This window comes from Rhinopithecus roxellana, chromosome 5 (assembly GCF_007565055.1).
Source record: "Rhinopithecus roxellana isolate Shanxi Qingling chromosome 5, ASM756505v1, whole genome shotgun sequence".
Lineage (NCBI taxonomy): Eukaryota > Metazoa > Chordata > Mammalia > Primates > Cercopithecidae > Rhinopithecus > Rhinopithecus roxellana.
Genome location: NC_044553.1, coordinates 107,268,011 through 107,288,548, shown reverse-complemented (window position 1 = coordinate 107,288,548; position 20,538 = coordinate 107,268,011). Strand labels below are relative to the sequence as shown.

Below are 20,538 nucleotides of genomic sequence, written 5' to 3'. Positions count from 1 at the left end.
GCTTCCTTTGTGCTGCACTCGGAAAAGCTCCCTTAGTGGCAGTCCCTCTACCAGCCGCTTTCAATATCACCACCAACTCTACCAGCTCCTCTCAAGCAACATCCTTGCCTCAAGTCCCACTATACCGTAATCCACAGAGTCAAACCCTTCTTTGTTGCTACTCTACTCCCAACTCCTCATGGTGTAATCACACCCAAGCTCCCAACGGAACCCAGACGGCCCCCGTTGGCGGCTACTTCTGGTGTAACCAAACTTTATCTAAAATTCTTAACCCCACCTCCATCACCCAATCCCTTTGCGTCCCGGTGTCTAGCTTAACCCTATATAGCGAAGGGGAATTGTCCGAACTAGCTTCCCAGCTTACCACTCCCAGCAATAAAATCCAAAAGTGGGCCGTTTTTCTTCCCTTAGTCATCGGGGTTTCCCTAGCATCGTCACTAATAGCCTCAGGACTTGGGACAGAGGCACTCGCCCACTCAATTCAGTCCACACGGGCTCTCTCCACTCAGGTCCAGGAAGCCATAGAGGCTTCAGCTGAAAGTCTGGCCTCTTTAAAGCGTCAGATTACCTCAGTGGCCCAGGTAGCAGCACAAAATAGGCGAGCATTAGATCTTCTTACTGCCAAAAAAGGAGGAACATGCCTCTTCCTAGGAGAAGTGTTGCTATTATATAAACAAATCAGGCCTGGTTGACACACACGTCCAAACTTTAAACAAAATCAAAAAGGAGCTTCAACAACTTAATGCCCCCTTAACCCCCGGACCACCGGTATGGCTGCTGCCGGAAGTACAGCAGCTACTTCCATTCCTAATTCCCATACTAATCCTCTGCCTTGCCTTATGTTATGTCTTGCTCCCATTCTAATAAAATTTCTCTGAGCCAGGGTCCAAGAGATCACCTGAGTCACCTTCAACCAAATGCTCCTTCATCCCTACACCCAACTGCCAACCTCAGACCCTAACTACGCCCCCTAACAGCAGGAAGCAGCCAGACAGACAATGGCGTCCCAAATTCTTATAATCAATAAGAGGTTGGACTGTTTGGGTGAGGGGGAAAGGACAAGATGGAGGAAGGTGAACAAGAAGGCACAATCCATGTTGCTTCCGGGTTCTTCCTCACCAACTTTCCCGCACGCGGGAAAATGCAGCCCGCGCCCGGGAAGATGCAGATCAACCGAGCATGTGCCAGGTGACGTCAATCCGAAGAGATTGAAACTTACCCAGCCACGCCTATGGAGACGCCCCTATCACGCCCTTATCCCGCCCACTGCCCTCCCCCTTCCAGTACCAATGCATAAAAGTCCAACTGCTGGCAGGAGCCAGTGTGACTTCTTCAGCCCGCATTCGTGGACAGGAGAACCTCGCCCGAGAGTGTGTGCATATTTGCAATAAAGGGCTGCCGCTTTCTTATGTACTTTGGCCTCATGTTTAATTACTTAGCTCTCCTAAATTAAGTTACATTAAATTAAATTAAGACAATAACCTCCTGCTTATTTAATTTAACCTTACAAAAGCCAGGAGAAAGTGGCAGAATATTTTTCAGTTGCGTAAAGAAAAGAACCATCGGCCGGGCGTGGTGGCTCAAGCCTGTAATCCCAGCACTTTGGGAGGCCGAGACAGGAGGATCACGAGGTCAGGAGATCGAGACCATCCTGGCTAACATGGTGAAACCCCATCTCTACTAAAAAATACAAAAAACTAGCCAGGCGAGGTGGCGGGCGCCTGTAGTCCCAGCTTACTCGGGAGGCTGAGGCAGGAGAATGGCGTAAACCCGGGAGGCGGAGCTTGCAGTGAGCTGAGATCCGGCCACTACACTCCAGCCTGGGCGACAGAGCGAGACTCCATCTCAAAAAAAAAAAAAAAGAAAAAAGAAAAGAACCATCAACCCAGAATCTTATATCCAAAGTAAATATCCTCAGAAATGAAGGAGAAATCAAGATATTCTCAGATGAAGGAAAACTAAGAGAATTTGTTACCAGCAGACCTACTAAGAGAATTTGTTACCAGCAGACCTACCCTAAAAGAAGGGCTAGAGAAGGTTCTCTAAACTAAAAGAAACAATAAAAAACAGAATCTTGGAACATCAGGAAAGAAAAAAGTACGTGATAAGCAAAAGTATGGGTAAACATAACAGACTCCTTTCCATAAGTATTCTAAATTATATTTGATGGTTATAGCCCAATTATAATACTGTCTAATGTGTTTCTAAATGTATATAGAAGAAATAGTTAATGAAATTATATTATAAATAAGGAAGGCGAATGGAAGACAAAGGGAGTTTAGTTTTCTGCACTTCACTTGAACTGATAAAATGATGACATCAGTAGACTTTGATAAGTCTACTGTATGTATATATACACACAGTATATATACAGTGTATAATAAGTTCATTGTCAGTCATGATAAATGCAGTAGAAAGAGGTGTACTCAAAAACACTATATAAACCAAAATGGAATACTAAAAAATTTCACCTAACACACAGGAATACAGGAAAGAAAAGAAATTAAAAACAGAGTAACAAACAAATGAATACCGCCAAAATAAAATGGCAGCCTTTAGTGCTAATATATAAGTAATTACATTAAATGTAAGTGGTCTACATATACCAGTTAAAAGGAAGACAGGCAGAGTAGATTACAAAGCATAACCTAACTATATACTGTCTATAAAAAACAAACTTCAGGCTGGGCTCAGTGGCTCATGCCTGTAATCCCTGCACTTAGAGAGGCCAAAGTGGGCAGATAACTTGAGGTCAGTAGTCGAAGGCCAACGTGACAAAATCCTATCTCTACCAAAAATACAAAAATTAGCCAGACGTGGTGGCACATGCCTGTAATCCCAGCTACTTGGGAGGCTGAGGCAGAAGAATCACTTGAACCCAGGAGGCAGAGGTTGCAGTGAGCTGAGATCACGGCACTGCACTCCAGCCTGGGTGACAGAGTGAGACTCCGTCTCAAAAATGCAAACAAAAAACTTCAAATATAGCAACATAGGCAGGTTGAAAGTCAAAAAATGTATATATTATGCAAGCATTAATCCAAAGACAACAGGAGAAAAGAAAAAGAAAGTAGGATTAGCTATATTAATGTCAGATAAAGTAGACTTCAGAGGAAAGAAAATTATCAGAGACAGAGAGGAACATTATATGACAATAAAAGAGTGAGTGCACCAAGTAGACATAGCAATCCTAAATGTGTAGGCATCAAACAGCAGAGCTGCAAATTACGTAAAGCAAAACTGGTAGCAATGAAAGAGGAAAGAGTACAAATCCATAATATAGTTGGAGACTTATCTCAACAATTAATGGAATTAGACAGAAAATCAGTAAGGATATAGAAGAACTCAGTAACACTATCAACCAACAAGAGCTAATCAATATTTAGATGATTTATTTGGAACACTCCACTAAACAACAAGAGATACACATTGTTTTAATATACCCATAGAACATATACCAAGATAGACCATATTCTGAGCCATAAAATAAACCTCAAAAAATTTAAAAGAACTGAAATCACACAGAATGTGTTACATACATAATGACAATGAACTCAAAGTAGAAATCGATAATAAGAAAAATCCCAAACACTTGGAAACTAAAAAAAATCTTCTAAATAATCCATGAATCAAAGAAAAAGTCTGAAGGGAAGTCAAAAAGACATTCAATTGAATGAAAATTAAAATACAACGTATCATAATTAATGAGGCACAACTGAAGGAAGCACTAACTTTGTACATTAGAAGACAGAAAAGGTCTCAAATCAATAATCTCATTTCCCTCAAGAACCTGGTGTGGAAGGAAAATATGCAGATAAACTAAGGAAGCAGAAGGAAGAAAATAATAAGGATAAGGGCAGAAATCAATGAAGCTGAAAAGAGCAAAACAATGGAGAAAATAAAACAAAGGGCTAGTCATTTGAAAAGATCAATAAAACTGACAAATCTTTACCAGGACTGAAAAAGAAAAAGCCAAAAATTACCAATATCAGGAATGAAAGATGAGATATTACTATAGCCCTGCAGACAACAAAACAATAATAAGGGAATACTATAAATAACTCTCATGCCTAAATCTGATCACTTAATTCAAATGAACCAATTCCTTGAAAAACACAAACTGATAAAACTCACTCAATAAAAAATAGATAATTTGAATAACACTATATCACTATTAAGAACATTAAATGTGTAATTTGAAATTTCCCAAATGAGAAATCACCAGGCCTAGACGGTTTCACTGGAAAATTCTCTGAATTGTCTAGAGAATTAATACCAATACTACACAATCTCCTTCAGAAAACAGAATAGGAAAGAACACTTCCCAGTTAATTTTATTAAGGTACTAAAACTAGACAAATTACAAAAAAAAAAAAAAAAACTACTAAAGACCAATATCTCTCATGGATATAGACACCAAAAAAATACAACAAAACATTAGCAAACAGAATTGATCAGTATCTTTAAAAAAGTAGACATCACGACCAAGTGGGTTTCGCTGGTTTGATTTTTGAAAATCAATTAATGCAATCTGCCACATTAACAGGCTAAAGAAGAAAAATTACACAATTATATCAATTGATGCACATTTGACAAAACTCAATACTCATTCATGATAAAACTTCAGAAAAGTAGAAATAGAGGGAAATTTCCTCACCGTGATTAAGAGCATCTACAAAAATCCTACAGTGAACACCACACTTAATAGTGAAAGACTGAATAATTTCCTCCTAAGATGGGGAACAAAGCAAGGATGTCAACTCTCACTACTCTTATCCAAATAATGCTGGAAGTTCTAGACAGTGCAATAAGGCAAGAAAATGAAGCCTACAGATTGGAAACGAAGAAATAAAACTGTCCCTACTCACAGATGACATAATTGTTTACATAGAAAATCCCAAGGAATCTAAAAAACAAAAACAAAAAATCCTAGAACTAATAAATACATACAGCAAGGTCACAGGACACAAGATAAACATACAAAAACAATTATATCTTCATACACTAGCAATAATGGATGGACACCTAAATTGAAAATACAATACCTGGCCGGGCACGGTGGCTCACGCCTGTAATCCCAGCACTTTGGGAGGCTGAGGCGGGCAGATCCCGAGGTCAGGAGATGGAGACCATCCTGGCTAACACGGTGAAACTCTGTCTCTACTAAAAATATTTTAAAAAATTAGCCGGGCGTGGTGACGGTGCCTGTAGTCCCAGCTACTCAGGAGGCTGAGGCAGGAGAATGGCGTGAACCCGGGTTGCGGATCTTGCAGTGAGCCGAGATCGCGCCACTGCACTCCAGCCTGGGCGACAAAGCGAGACTCCATCTCAAAAAAAAAGAAAAAAGAAAATACAATACCTTTTACAATCACTAAATAAAAAAGGCATGAATACTTAGCTACAAATTTAATAAAACATGCACACGATCTATGTGCTGACAACTACAAAATGCTGATGAGAGAAATCAAAGAGCAAAATACACACAGAGATACACCATATCCATTGATTAGAAGACTTACAACAGGCAACACATCAATACTCATCAATACTTTCCAAATGGATATACGGGTTTAATGCAATTCCCATCTATCAAAACTCCAGCAAGATTTTTTCATATAGACAAGATTATTCTAAAATTTACACAAAAAGACCAAATAACTAGAATAGCTAAAACAATTCTGGAAAAGAATAATGTGGGACAAGTCAGTCTACCGATACAAGACTTAGAATATAGCTACAGTCACCAAGACTGGATAATATTGGCCAAGGGACAGATATATAGGTCAATGGAACAGAATAGGGAAGGCATGAATAGATCCACACAAATATGCCCAGTTGATTTTGACAAAGATGCTAAAGCAATTCAATGGAGGAGGGATAGCCTTTGCAACACATGGTACTGGAGTAAATAGACATCCACAGGCAAAGAAAAAAACCTAAGTCTTACACTTTATTTTAAAAAGTTAATTCAGAATGGATTACAGACTAAAATGTAAAACATAAAACTATATAACTTTCAGAAATAGACATAGGAGAAAATCTTCATGATCTCTGACTAAGCAAGGGTTCTTAGACTCCAAAAGTATAAGCCATATACGGAGAAATTCTTAAATTGGACTTCATCAAAATGTAAAACTTTTGCTCTGTAAAAGATCTGATTCAAGGCCGGGCGCGGTGGCTCAAGCCTGTAATCGCAGCACTTTGGGAGCCCGAGACGGGCGGATCACGAGGTCAGGAGATCGAGACCATCCTGGCTAACACGGTGAAACCCCGTCTCTACCAAAAAATACAAAAATAAAAACTAGCCGCGCGAGGTGGTGGGCGCCTGTAGTCCCAGCTACTCAGGAGGCTGAGGCAGGAGAATGAAACCCGGGGGGCGGAGCTTGCAGTGAGCTGAGATCAGTCCACTGCACTCCAGCCTGGGCAACTCCATCTCAAAAAAAAAAAAAAAAAAGATCTGATTCAAGAGGATGAAAAGACAAGCCTCAAACTGGTAGAAAACATTTGCAAACACATATCCAACAGAGGACTAATATCTATAATATATAAAGAATTTACAACTCAACAGTTTTTTAAAAACCCAATTAGAAAGCAGGCTAAAGACATGAATAGACATTTTCCATAAGAGGAGATACACAAAGCCAATAAGCATATGCAAAGCTATTCAACATCACAAGCAGTTAAGGAAATGCAAATTAAAACCACAATGACATATCACTACACATCTACCAGAAAGGCTAAAATTAAAAAGAATGACAATAAATAATGGAGAGGATGTGGAGAAATTGAAACTGTCACACATAACTCGTGGGAATGTAATATGGTACAGCCACTCTGGAAAACAGGTTGATAGTTTCTTAAAAACCTAAACAGATTCAGCCTAGCATGCATTTCCCCTTGATACTTGCAAAGTAGTTCCTTTCCTCTGGGATAAATGTCCAGGAGTGCAATGTTAGATTATATATAGATATATATATCTAACATATATGTGTGTGTGTGTGTGTATATCCAGTTGGGTGGGTGTTTCCATCTTGGGGCCTTTGTGGTTGCTGTTCCCTCAGCCTAGCATGCCTTTCCCCATGTGTGTGTGTGTGTGTATATATATATATATAAAATCTAACAATTGCACTCCTGGACATTTACACCAGAGAAACACACACTTACATTCACAGGAAAATCTGTGCATAAATATTTACAGCAGCTTTATTCATAATAACCCCAAATTGGAAGCAATCCTGAAGTCCTTCCACAGGTTAATGGTTAAACAAACTGTGATACATCCATACCATGGAGTACTACTCAGCAATAAAAAGGAACAAACTATTGATATACACAACAACCTGAGTGAATATAATATTACACTGACACTTTTTTAAAGCCATTCACAAAAGGTGACAGACTGTATGATTCCATCTATATAATATTCCTGTAATGACAAAATTATAGAAATGAAGAAAAAAATAGTAGTTGCCAGGCAGGAGGGAAGTGGGTATGTCTATAAAGGGTGAAACAAGGGATCTTTATGGTAGTGGACCTGTTCTATAACCTGACTGTATCAATAAAAACATCCTGGTTGTGATATGTACAATAGTTTTTCACAGTGTTACCACTGGGGGAAACTGAATAAAGGATACAAGAGATTGGTATTATTTCTTTTTTTTTTTTTTTTTTGAGACGGGAGTCTCGCTCTGTCGCCCAGGCTGGAGTGCAGTGGCCAGATCTCAGCTCACTGCAAGCTCCGCCTCCCGGGTTTACGCCATTCTCCTGCCTCAGACTCTCCAGTAGCTGGGACTACAGGCGCCCGCCACCTCGCCCGGCTAGTTTTTTGTATTTTTTAGTAGAGACAGGATTTCACCGTGTTAGCCAGGATGGTCTCGATCTCCTGACCTCGTGATCCGCCCGTCTCGGCCTCCCAAAGTGCTGCGATTACAGGCTTGAGCCACCGCACCTGGCCGAGATTGGTATTATTTCTTATAATTGCATGTGAATCTGCAATTACCTCAAAATAAAATGTTTAATTAAAAACACATAGAATAAAGGAACCCAATTATATTGAAAAACAATTATCAAAATATTGAAAATAGTAAAATATTTGTGATAGGAAAAAAAAAATCCACCCAACTGGGTAACAGACAAGAAAGGGTAAATGTCTATTTGAATTGAATAGCCAGGAAAGACCTCTCTTTAGAGCAGACCTTGATCTGTGCTATGATGTGAATAACAAGAAGGAACTACTTTGCAAGAATCAAGGGGAAAGGCATGCTAGGCTAAGGGAATAGCTACCACAAAGGCCCCAAGATAGAATGACCTTACTTAGAATACCGCGGGAGAAAAAAGAGGCTAAACATCATCAGGAGAGGAATGGGAGAGGCCAAGTCAAGTGAGGTTTCACAGGCCCAAAGAGGAAGCTTAGGTTTTATTTTAAATTCAGTTGGAAGCCACTGAAGACATACAAGCAGAAGAATGACACGGTCTGAGATACATGTTTTTATTTTTTATTTATTTATTTATTTTTGAGACAAGAGTCTTGCTCTGTCACCCAAGCTGGAGTGCAGTGGCGCAATCTTGGCTCACTGCAACCTCTGCCTCCTGGGTTCAAGCGATTCTCCTACCTCAGCCTCCGGAGTCGCTGGAATTACAGGCACACACCACGATGCCCGGTTAATTTTTGTATGTTTAGTAGAGACGGGATTTTGCCATGCTGGCCAGGCTGGTCTCCAGCTCCTGACCTCAGGTGATTCGCATTGCCCCGCTTTGGCCTCCTAAAGTTCTTTTTTTTTTTTTCCTCACATGAGCTGTTTTTTTTTTTTATTTTTTATTTTTATACTTTAAGTTCTAGGGTACATGTGCACAACATGCAGGTTTGCTACATATGTAGACATGTTTGGCCTCCTAAAGTTCTGAAGGATTACAGGTATGGGCCACTGCACCTGGCCTGAGATACATTTTTTAAAAAAGTATCCTGGTCATTGTGGGCAAATGAATTGTAACTGGTCTGGAAATTGGTTAGGAGGCTACTACAATCATGGGGGCAAGAAACGATGGATAGGACCAGGATGATAATAGCAGAGATGGAGAAAAGCAAATGGTTGTATTTTGAAAGTAGAACCAAGAGGAAAGGCTTGCTGATTAATTGGGAATAAGGGAAAGAAATGTCAAGGATGAGTCCTGGTTTTTGTTTTACTTTGGTTTGTTTTGTTTTACTTCAGAGATCACAAGAAGGAAAACAGTTTGGGGTAGAGATAATTAAGAGTTCATATTTGAACATCTTAAATTTGAGATTCTTTAAATATCCAAGGAGAGAGGTGATGCAGGTACTTAGATTTATGAGTCTGTATCCAGGAAAAGCATCTGGGCTAGAAATATAATTTAGAGGAAATCAATGTATAGATTGTGTGTCAATCTGTGCAGTTGAGGAAGCTACCTTGGGAGCATGCAAAGTTAGAAAAGAGAAAGTGCCCAAGACAGGGCCTGGGGTATTCCAGGATTTAGAGTCAAGCGCATGAGAAGGACCCATTAAAAGACACCTGAAGGAACAGTCACTGAGTCCAGAGGAAATCTGAGCAAGTATAGAAGGAGTTGTAAGCAGAGAATAGTCCACTGGGTCAAATGCTGTTGAGAGCTCAGATGGAGAAGTGACCATGAGATTTGACAATGTGGAGGTCACTCAAGACCTAGGCAAGCATGGTCTCAGAGCACAAGAAAACCAATTTGAATAGGTTGAGAAGACAATAGATAAGAAAGCAGATGGCCTGGCGCGGTGGCTCACACCTGTAATCCCAGCACTTTGGGAGGCCGAGGTGGGCGGATCACCTGAGGTCAGGAGTTTGAGACCAGCCTGGCCAACATGGTGAAACCCTGTCTCTACTAAAAATACAAATATTAGCCGGTGGCGCATGCCTGTAGTCTCAGGTACTAGGGAGGCTGAGGCTGGAGGATCGCTTGAACCCGGAGGCAGAGGTTGCAGTGAGCTGAGATCGTGCCACTGCACTCCAGCCTAAGCAATAGAATGAGACTCTGTCTCAAAAAAAAAGAAAGAAAGAAAGAAAGCAGACATGGGACAGCAAATAACCTTCTCACATATTTAAATAGGACAGGGGTGAAGAGAGACCTAAGATCAAGGGAGGGTTTCCTCCTTTCCTTTTTCAAGACAGGAGATACTAGAGAGGACGTCTGCATGCTGATGGCATCAAGCTAAAAAAGACATCAGAGAAAATTATCTCCCAATTTAATGTGTTTTTCCAGCAGTAAGTAAAAAGAACTATAATCTGGGCACAAATTACACTATATTATAATCTGCCCAGACTATAATATAACCTTACTATAATGTAATCTTACCATAGCACAGCTATAGTAAAGCCACAGATACACCCAAAGAGGAGATGGTAAGGGGAAGCTTTTATTGACAAAAAGGATAAGCTCATATAAGCTACTTGGAAAGAGTTCATTTTTTCCAGAAGCTCAAAGCCAGAGTCGGCATCAGTTCATTGGTGGAGATGCCATTACTAGGCAAGGGTTCTTTCAAGAGCATCTTATCTGAATTGCTACAGTTCTAAAGAATGTCTAATGATAAACCTGGTCATAGAAATGTAAGCATATGTGCAGAACGTTCAGTCATGAAAAGAATGAGATATGTGAAAGATGTGAAGGAATTTCTTGTGGAGTTATTTTAGAAAGTCCTTGACATAGCCTTATCTCGGATATGCAAGCATGAGCCCTTCTCCTTAATGCTTCCCTGTCTCAAATTTGTCTGAGTCTGACAGAACAGATTTTTTCCTCATATCTGCAACTTTCACACTTCCCCCTTTAATGAAGATCTTTCTTCGGAGAAAGATCGATCAGCCTGTAGTCAGGTTTTGAATGCCCCTGGGTGCTGGGATGGACCTGTCCTGGATAGATATTCTTATACAACATCAGGGGCAGGTGATTATCAGCTGGAAGTCAGTATCAAGCCGTTTTAGCCACATTTGAGCAACAAGAAGGCCATAAGGAGAAGCTCTCATGCTTTGTCTGTCTGGATGTCATCAAGTTTGATTTTGTCTGTTCCACAGATGTCGGCTATCATTTTAAGACACTGGACAAACATCACTCTATTAGAAGCTGCATTTCTGCAGAAATTTGACAGACATTAGGTACATATTTTTAAAAGGAAAATACAAAGTAAAAACAACAGGAGTATGACAAATCTAGTTTATGCAATGGTTCTGCCAAGCCTAAGGGCAATCAATCAAACAAATCAAAAGACCATGGAGAAACTGGGTAAGACTTGCCATAGCCATTGAGTAGTATTCTATGACTGGGTTAAATTAAAGCAGACAGCGCTAACTCTGTAAAAGGGACCACTAGTACAATATGAACAAAAAGTTGTTAGGGATATTGCCAAAGCTACTCAGTAGGTGGACTAAAGGATTTCTTAGATCAGGTTTTGTTAAGTTACCCGTAATTGTTACTGATTGTGAAATTTTAATTATGGCATTATCCTGTCAAGTCAAAAAGGGAGGCATTACAAGGGGTAAGAATCTCATTATGATGTCTTATTCCAACGGCTTTGGGAAACACTGTCCACAGCATGAAGTCAGCAATTTTGCAGTCTAAATGCCCCTGGCTATGGCATCAGGCAGTTTGGTGAACTTTCTGTGTGGCCCACATATCAGGCACAAGGCTTGTCCCTTGTAATTTATATTAAGTTGTTTAGTTTTAGCTTACAGCACTTTAGAAAAGAACGGTTTCCATTGTTAGTAATTCTATTTAAAAACTCTATAGGAGAAAATTGGATTAGAGGAACCTAGAAGAATTTAAGATCCAGTCCCTTCTACAAGTATATAATAAAACCTGAAAACAATTCACAAGACTACATCTAATAAAAGGTATATCATTGTCATCCTAATTTTACCAAAGTACTCAGAGCAAGACCAATTTGTATGTAAAATAAATTAGCTTTATCAGATTTGTTCTGAGTATTTACGTAAGTACAGTGAGAACAGTGATTGAATCTCAGATTGAACTTTTTTTTAACTTCTGAAGCAAGAAGGCCAAATCAAGATGGGCTTCAGATTTTATCTGAAGTACCTACAAGAATTTTTAAATATGATGTCTAAGTCAAACCTTGCTAATACAATTAACATTTTAAATTGTATCTTGTTATTTAAAAAAGAGATTTTTATCCAAATTATGTAAATACATTGTCATAAAATAAAAAATACTCATGAATAGTTTTTTTTAAATTTTAGAGAGATAAGATACGGAGAAAAAGCAAACATTTTAATATTATTTACAAGAGTAAACATAACCAAATTGCTATAGGTACCTTAAGAGAAAAATTTCCTTAAATCCAGAAAATAAAATATTAAAGAATTAGCAATATTTTAAATGAAAGTCATAAAAATCATAATCCATTATCAGTTTAGTCCCATGTAATTCATTGTTGCTCCGTTTGATCTCGGTTAGCAGTTTCATGAATATGTCAGCTATTTTAATTAGAGTTTTGGAAACTGGTACTTAATCCATTGATTTTTAAGTTATTAGTAACATGTATTCAAGGCTACTTCTTAGTCTTTTCCATGAATCTGACTGCAGATGACTCTATGAGAAAAATCAAAACTGTGGATGACAAAAATTTAGAATAGCCATGGTTAAAAATTCGATGACAATTCATTGTAACAAACAATTAACCAGGAAATTTAGTTACTTCTATTGGGTACAATATTTTAAGATAACAACCAGAATTATGATTCACAGCATCATACCAAGACCATCAGACTCTCATACAGTTTACATCGTTTTTAGAATATTCATATCAACACATCCACACACAGTTTTTTAAAGATGAACATCACTTATTAAAGATGATGCAGTTTTTCTAAATAATCAAAAAACTAATAAAGACAGCACAAAGCACAGTAAACTCTTAATGAAACATGAAAGCTCTGTTTCCCAGGTCATTTCCTGAAAAGGCAAAGAAAAACCTCCTGCGATATGAGTACTTCTTCCTTTGGGAATCCCATTTAGATAAACTAGAAGTCAAACCTGATGAAACGGTATTTGAATTCAATTAGATACTGGAAAAGTATGTGTCCAAGGTTATGAGTATATATCATATTATAGAAGAATAATGTAAACAAGGAAACCAGTACCTTGAGCAGTGGGATGCATGGCTTTTAGAAAAATTAAAGGCACATGAAATTGCCTGGTTACATGGAACAATTTAGACACATCAAGAAAAGCCAAAGCCAGGCGTGGTGGCATCCATCTTTAGTCCCAGTTACTTAGGACACTAAAGTGAGAGGATCGTTTGAGCCCAGGAGGTCAAGGCTGCAGTGAGCTATGAACACACGACTGCACTCCAGCCTGGGCGACACAGCAAGACCCAGTCAAGGAAGGAAAGAAGGAAGGTAGGAAGGAAGGAAGGAAGGGACGGAAAAGAGAAAGAGAAAGGAGGGAAGGGAAGGGAGGGGATGGGAGGAGAGGGGAGGGGAGGCCACAATAACAGAGTGAGAACTGGGTGGGGTGGAGGGGAAACAGCCACAGGAACTGATGAAAAAGTTGAGAGTGAGAGAGTCACCACTCCAGTTAAACAAGAAGGTGTACCTTTTCAAGGAGAGAAGGAAGAAGACCAGAAGGCAATGATGCATGACCTGCAAATTGTATGTCGTGAGACATGGCAAAAAGCTGAACTCTTGAGATGTGACTCTGGAAAGCTTTAAGAGCAAAACTCTATCTCAAGAAATGAAATTATCATTTTAAATGAAGAAGGCAGCACTTTCAATTTGAAATTAGGCAGAAACCGTAAAACATGAAAAAAGCTGTAGTTCAGAAGACGGTTGAAAATACAAAGAAATCAATTTCAGAATTAAAATCAAATCCTCTTGCAAGTTTTTACTAGGAGTAGATCAACATTCTGAGAAAATCTTGTTGCTCTGGTCCTGCATCAGTCTATCCCTGATACCAAGGCTAAATTCTTAAATTCCCTTCCAATCCCAGCCAACCCGATTATACACAAAACTCCCTTTACAAGACCCACCTTTTATAAATCCTCCATGACTTGTTTGACCTGCCATCATTTTCTTAAACCTTAGTGTGATGGCTAATGTTGAGTGTCAACTTGATTGGATTGAAGAATACAAAGTATTGTTTCTGGGTGTGTCTGTAAGGGTGTTGCTAAAGGAGATTAACTTTTGAGCCAGTGGACTGGGAGAGGCAGACCCACCCTCAATCTGGGTGGACACCATCTAATCAGCTGATAGAGTAGCTAGAATAAAGCAGGCAGAAGAACATGGAAGGACTAGACCGGCTGAGTCTTCTGGCCTTCATCTTTCTCCCATGCTGGATGCTTCCTGCCCTCGAACATTGGACTCCAAGTTCTTAAGCTTTTGGACTCTTGGACTTGCTTAAACCAGTGGTTTGCCAGGGGCTCTCGGGCCTTGGGCCCAGACTGAAGGCTGCACTGTTGGCTTCCCTACTTTTGAGGTTTGGGGACTCAGACTGGCTTCCTTGCTCCTCAGCTTGCAGATGGCCTATCGTGGGACTTCACCTTGTGATTGTGTGAGTCAATACTCCTGAATAAACTCCCTTTCATACATACATCTAACCTATTAGTACTATCCCTCTGGAGAATACACCCTTCTTTGTCCTACAGTGAAATTTATCCAGGAGAGAAGAAACAATAGTGCAGAGAAGAGACGCAACAAGAGCAAAGTCCCTGAGAAAATGAGAGGAGATGGGATTGGAAGCACAGTGGTGTGACTAGCCAGGTGTGTCTTGCACTGTTGCACTGGAGAAGCACTGAAGCACTACATATGAGCTCACAAGACCCTCCAGAGTTTTGATTTTGTAGCCCACAGGGAAGAAAGGTGGACAAGGATGAGATGTGACTCGGATATCAGATTCACTAGGGAGGACTCAGTCATCCAGCCTGAAATAGCAGCAGCCTCTACCACTGACGGATGATTTGAACAGGCAAAGTACTTAGTAGCAATATTGTTTGAGGAAGATGTAGCCAGGGACAGGGAAAAGACTCCATTAGCCACTGGATTTGGAAGTCAGAAGGGGCGACACCTGGCTCAGGAAGGTCACTAGCTGCTGGTGCTGTGTGTGGTAAAAACAGTGGGATGACCCTGAAAATTGGGCAGGAATTCCCATGAGGAAGGCATTTCAAAGAAATGGAATAGTTAGAATTGGAAACAATGCCTCCCTGATCTCGTCAATAGTACTTCTCTCAGACTCTCCCCCCAGCTCAACACTTTTCCAGGTTTCTATTTAAAAGCAAAATCTAACTATCCACATTTTGCTGGTAAAGATTCTCCAGGATATGTTCACCATTTAGCCGAACACTGTGTCAGTTGTTTCCTGACAGTTTTATTTTCTGGGTAAAGTATGCCAATAATAGCTTCCCCAAATACACATGAGATACCCCCACACACACTTAACTTTGGGAAATTAATTTACATTCAATTTGTTAATAAAGCTGAAAAATTAAACTAAAGCAATAGGAAAAAAAAATTCCTGCTTTCAAATGCATTTTTTAATCAAATTCTAAGTGATACCGTGAGTTACATTTACTTTATAGAACAAAAAGTCCCCAGTGGTAAGAAATATTTAGATTGTATTATATCTTTAAGATGTTTTAAAAAATCAAAATCAATTCATTTTAAACAGCTATCTTCACACCCTGACTCTAAAGAAAAAAACAGATCTATCAAATAATTTATCAAGCAATCTATGTGAAAAGGTGCAAGAATGTTTTAGCTTTAATATATTTTCTGATGCGTCTAAGAGAAAGAAATAAATCATGATGGATTTTGCAAAGTGCATTTTTATCTTTCTCTCTAATGAGATAGTGAAACAAGAGACATTCATTGCCTCCCTAGGGAATCTCATGATTTACAAAGAATATTCTTCTCTGAAGCATTTACCCCTAAATGGCCAGCCTGTACAGTCAGTGATTACAGGGAATATGTCCAGGCCCCTCATGACCCCTTATCATTTTTCTGGCTAATGCATTAAAAGAGAAAGGGGGAAAAGCTGTAAAAAAGCACTGTGTTCGAGGCTCCCCTTCTTTCTGCCCTACAAGCACTGTCCTTTAACCTCTGGCATGTGTTGCTGAGTCACATGACGGAAGTTAAAAGGCATAAAGAAATAAATTTAGCATGGAGCCCACAAGTGTCATCAGTAGATGGTTAGTCTTGGGAGAGAAGGAGAGGAGGAGAAGAGATGAAACTGGTCCCTGGACTTTTATGGGATGCGGAACAAGAACCTGGAAGACAAGAAGGTCCAGAAATGGAAAGAATATGGCTATTGGTACTTTCCAGGTCAGAGCACACACAGGTGCGCCCTGAACTTCCTTCTTCAACAATAAATGCTGTCAAGAAAAATTACTATGAAATAAGCATACAAATACAAATCAGTGAGTGGTAACACAAACGTAATTATTGTAAGCTATATTTTTATTGGTGAGGCACCACGTCTAACAAGAAATCACAATGCCATAGCTATGCTATTTGTATTTATTTATAACAGCTCAAGCTACATCTCAGAAGAGTAAACAGCTCTGTCAAAAAAAAATCTTGTCAAGAGAAAAAATATTTATGCACTTGAAAAATTTGGGTTCTAGTCTCAAATGTTGAAACTTAGAATTAAATTTTTTTGTTAACTCAACTTATATTCTTCTCATAGCATATTTCTTCCTCTTTCCTGTTGGTCTCCGTGTGCTGCCAAAATGATGCATAATCCCCAGGGTTTATGGTTGTTCATTCTCTGTAAAGCAGGGGTTTTTTCCCAGAGATAGGGAAGGTATCAGGAAAAAAGGAACAGTTAACCAGGTTATAGTTAATTTTACCTTGCCTATCTTTCAGAAAACTAATCTCAGTTTGCCATGGTCCTGGATCCCTTATCTGTAAAAGGTCCACTTTATCATCTTTGTCTTACTCTGAAATGCTTAAAGTAAATTACTTAAGAATTTCAGCACTGAGATGTCTACATACATACATACCCAGAGACACAGAGACATACGCGTATCACTTTATTGAGATATATTTCACATACCATACAATTCTCTTAAAGTGTAAAATCCAATGGTTTTTAGCATATTCACAGAGTTGTGAAACCATTGCCACAATCAATTTTATAACAGAAACACAGCTTCAAAATTCCCTGAGTCATCATACAGATAGAAACCAAGGTCCACATGGGTTAAGTTATGTTCCCAAGGTTACAGAGCTGGTCAGTGGCTGAGCCAGACCTAGATCCCTGGAAATTATTTTAGCCATTGACATCATCTGGGGCTCCCTTCCCCTGCCCGGGGAAAATTCTGTATGAATTAAAACCTGCTGTTAAAATGTTGTCTGAGAAAAACATCTGGCATTTTTTATTACTGCGCTCCCTCATATTATATTAAACTGATCTGATTTCTCCACCAAATTGTTGCATTGCAAGATTTCTTAGAAAGACTTCTAGAACGTATTAAAACATATCTACTGAGTACTTTTAACCACAAAACATGGCTAGGAAGCCCAGAGAGAATCTGTGATGTCTCTTCTTTCAGGTAAAGACATAAATTATTTCAGCTCTTGCAAAAAATTTTAAAAAAAGACTAAATTAGACCTTCTGCTCATTTCATTTTTAATGGACTGATTACAGATAGTTAAACCAAACTACCCATGACTAGCAAAATATTTCTCCAATGCCAATAACTTCCAAGGATTTCAATCATTCATTCTGGTTACTGGTCAGAAACCAACTTAAATCACCCAAGGGCTTACATTATCTCTGAGATTTGCTTATCTTTCAGATTTGCTCCTATGAAGTCCATAACCAATAAAGGAAAAGTTTTCGAAAGAGGAGGCTCATTTCCTGCCAATGCTAAGGAAGCCAGTGTAACAAGCACAGCCAGCGATTACTCTGGCACTGCTCTGCCCACAGCGGCACTCGGCCTCCTGGGCTGTACCAGCTGAGAGCACCTAGCTCACAGAAGCACTTGTTGATTGCTCCTGCCTTTAAATGCCCCCCTTCCATGATGTTTTTCTCTCTCCTGTAACCTACCAGTTTTTTCTTTCCTGTATTGTGCCACCCCAAAATTTCATCTATTCAATAAATATTTATTGAGTCGTCACTGCTCATCAAGTATTGGGCTAAACATTGTCCCTAAATGTGGGTGCTCTCTAGAGTCTGTCTTTAACTCACTGTGCCTTTTCTCACTTTTCTCTACACATACATTTTTAAATCTCCGTTTAGGCTGGAAATCACCAAAAATTTGTAGCTCCAGTACCAGCCTCACCCCCTGAGCTCCAGGTCAGGATATGCACCCCAACCCAGGCCAGTGACATCTGAATGTCCCAAAGACCCCTCAGAGTCCCCGGGTTCAGCGGTGAATCCATCATCTCCACCTTCGCATGAATAGCCTCTCCTCCAGGGCCCCTTTACACCGTGAATAGCAGCACTGTCCACCCAGTGCCCACAGCCATAAACAGCATCACCCAGTTTCCATATGGAAAGAGTGGGAGTGAGGGGGCAGCAGTGCCCTTCAACCTGGAATTGGGGCTAGAGGAAGAGAACCTTCTAATTCCAGTTGCTTTCTATAGGCCAATTTGTGGGAGAAGCAGGATGAGACCTCACCACAAATGTGGAAGTTGAATGAAATCTGTCTACCCTGGCTCTAGCAAAATGGGGGCTGGGGTTGGGAAGAGAGGTGGTGAGAAGCAACAGACCCAGCGGTGCTGGTGGGGAACAGGTTTTACAACATGAGCTCTGCCATAGCTGGAAGAGCCTGCAATGTTGACGTTGAAAAACAAATTTGCTTGTCATCAACACACACACACACACACACACACACACACACACACACACACACATCAATTTCATGTCTCCCCGCCTGTTTTCCTGTTTCCTCCGCTCAGAACGGCTTTCCTCCTATCCTCCCACACCCTCAACCATAATTCCTCCTCATACTTAATTCTCAAATGACATGTCTCCTCCTCCGGGAAGCTCTCCCTGACGCCCCCACTGTGTTATTTGCCATACTCTGTGCGTGGAGGTGTGTCTAGCGCTGTTTGTTTACGTGTCTGTCTCCGTGTCTCCCCTGCAGGCTGTCAGCTCTTTGAGAGCAGAAGCCTAATGCCCAGCCGCAGGCCCACACCGGGAAGACGGTGGGGAGGGGAAGGACCGCGGTGGAGAGCCCCAGCCAGGGAGCCGGGCACAGTCCAGCCGGGACCATTTCGAGGCGCGCGCGGGGAGCTCAGGGCCACCCAGCCAAGCGCCAAATACACAGCATCTCTGAAGACGCCGGTGGCCGGTGGCGGATGGGCCCCCCACGAGGCGCTCCCAACCAAACGGCTGGAGACTAGGGGGAGGCCCTGTAGGCATCGTACTCTCTGTGGTCGTCCTCCCCTTGCGCGGGGTAGGGGGCCTCCCCACGCCCACTCCGTCTCCGCCGCCCGAGTCCCCACGGCCGCCACCTCTGCCCTCCGCGCCGCAGAATCTCTCCGATTTACAACGGCCCAGGGCAGAGCCGGGGGCCAGGGAATGGGAAGGAGAAGGCGCCAAGACGCCGAGGAGAAACAGGCGGCCCCTCACCCCACCCTCGCGCCCTCCTAGGCGGGAAGAAATTGAGCCTCGAGAGAGGCCCTTCAGGGAACAGGAGTCCCAAAGGCCCGGGAGCCTCGGGGGGCCGCAGCCTCCGCGTCCCCCTCTCTCCTTCCCTCCTCTGCGCCTCCCTACCTGGCTGGCTTTGTGGAACTGCTTCTTCAGCCCGGCCACCGACATCGCGACTGCGACCGGCCGGGGCGGGGTGGTCTTAAGGCTCGGCCGGGCCACGCGGCCGCGACACGCTCGGGGAGCGGGAGCCCGGGCCGGTCCCCGCGCGGCTGGGCTCCGCCGAGCCCGCCTCCCACGGCCACGGCCACAGCCACAGCCGCTGTCACACTCGCACACACGCGCGCACGCCGATGGCAACACTGCGTTCCAAAGCCCCTGCACAGCCCATTGGCCAAGCCGCGGCGATATGCAAATGAAGCCGTTGGGGCCGCCCACGCTTCATTGTTGCGTGGAGACCTGGGCGACTGGAGCAGCGCAGAAGACCGGCTTGGGAAGCTGGGCGTGGGGATGTCCTGGGGATCGGGGGAGCACAGCCGCACAGTGCTTCTTGCTGGGCGCGGGACGGTATAGGTCTAGCTCTGAGATTGTCATGGGTACCGGGAGAGAGATCAGTTCTCTCTGCTTCTGGGTCTTGGTGCGAAACTGGCTTTGGCTCACAGGCAACATCGCCTCCCTCCGGCGCATTTTCGCTAGGTGTATGTTTAAGAAAGGAAGGCTCCGAAATGCGCCTAGGGAGGGAGAAATGCAACTGGATGGGGGACCTGTGGTAGGAGGAAGCGGTCTGTGGGTGGTGGGCTTTCTTCTCTCTCCGCGCGGTGCTCTGGGTGCAATCTGCTCAGATGATTTTGGTCTTCTGGGAGCCCTAGAGTTACGGAGTAATTTTCTAATAAATACGGTGCTAGCCCACTTGGTGCTCTGAGCCCACTGTCAACTGCACTAAAAGCAACTATCTCC

The 20,538-nt window shown here is 41.7% G+C and overlaps 1 protein-coding gene across 6 annotated transcripts in view; it reads right to left on the bottom strand.

The window, feature by feature from the left end:
* Positions 1-20,058, bottom strand: part of SH3GL3 (SH3 domain containing GRB2 like 3, endophilin A3) — a 199,379-nt gene extending 179,321 nt beyond the window's left edge. For all 6 annotated transcript variants that reach the window (XR_004057324.1, XM_030930693.1, XM_030930696.1 and 3 more), the window contains exon 1: positions 19,708-20,058. Coding sequence is in view for 1 of the 6 variants with exons in the window: in XM_030930693.1 (XP_030786553.1) it covers positions 19,708-19,752 (45 nt within the window). In the remaining 5 variants the exon portion in view is untranslated. The remainder of the gene's footprint in view (positions 1-19,707) is intronic.
* Positions 20,059-20,538: the final 480 nt, after the last annotated feature.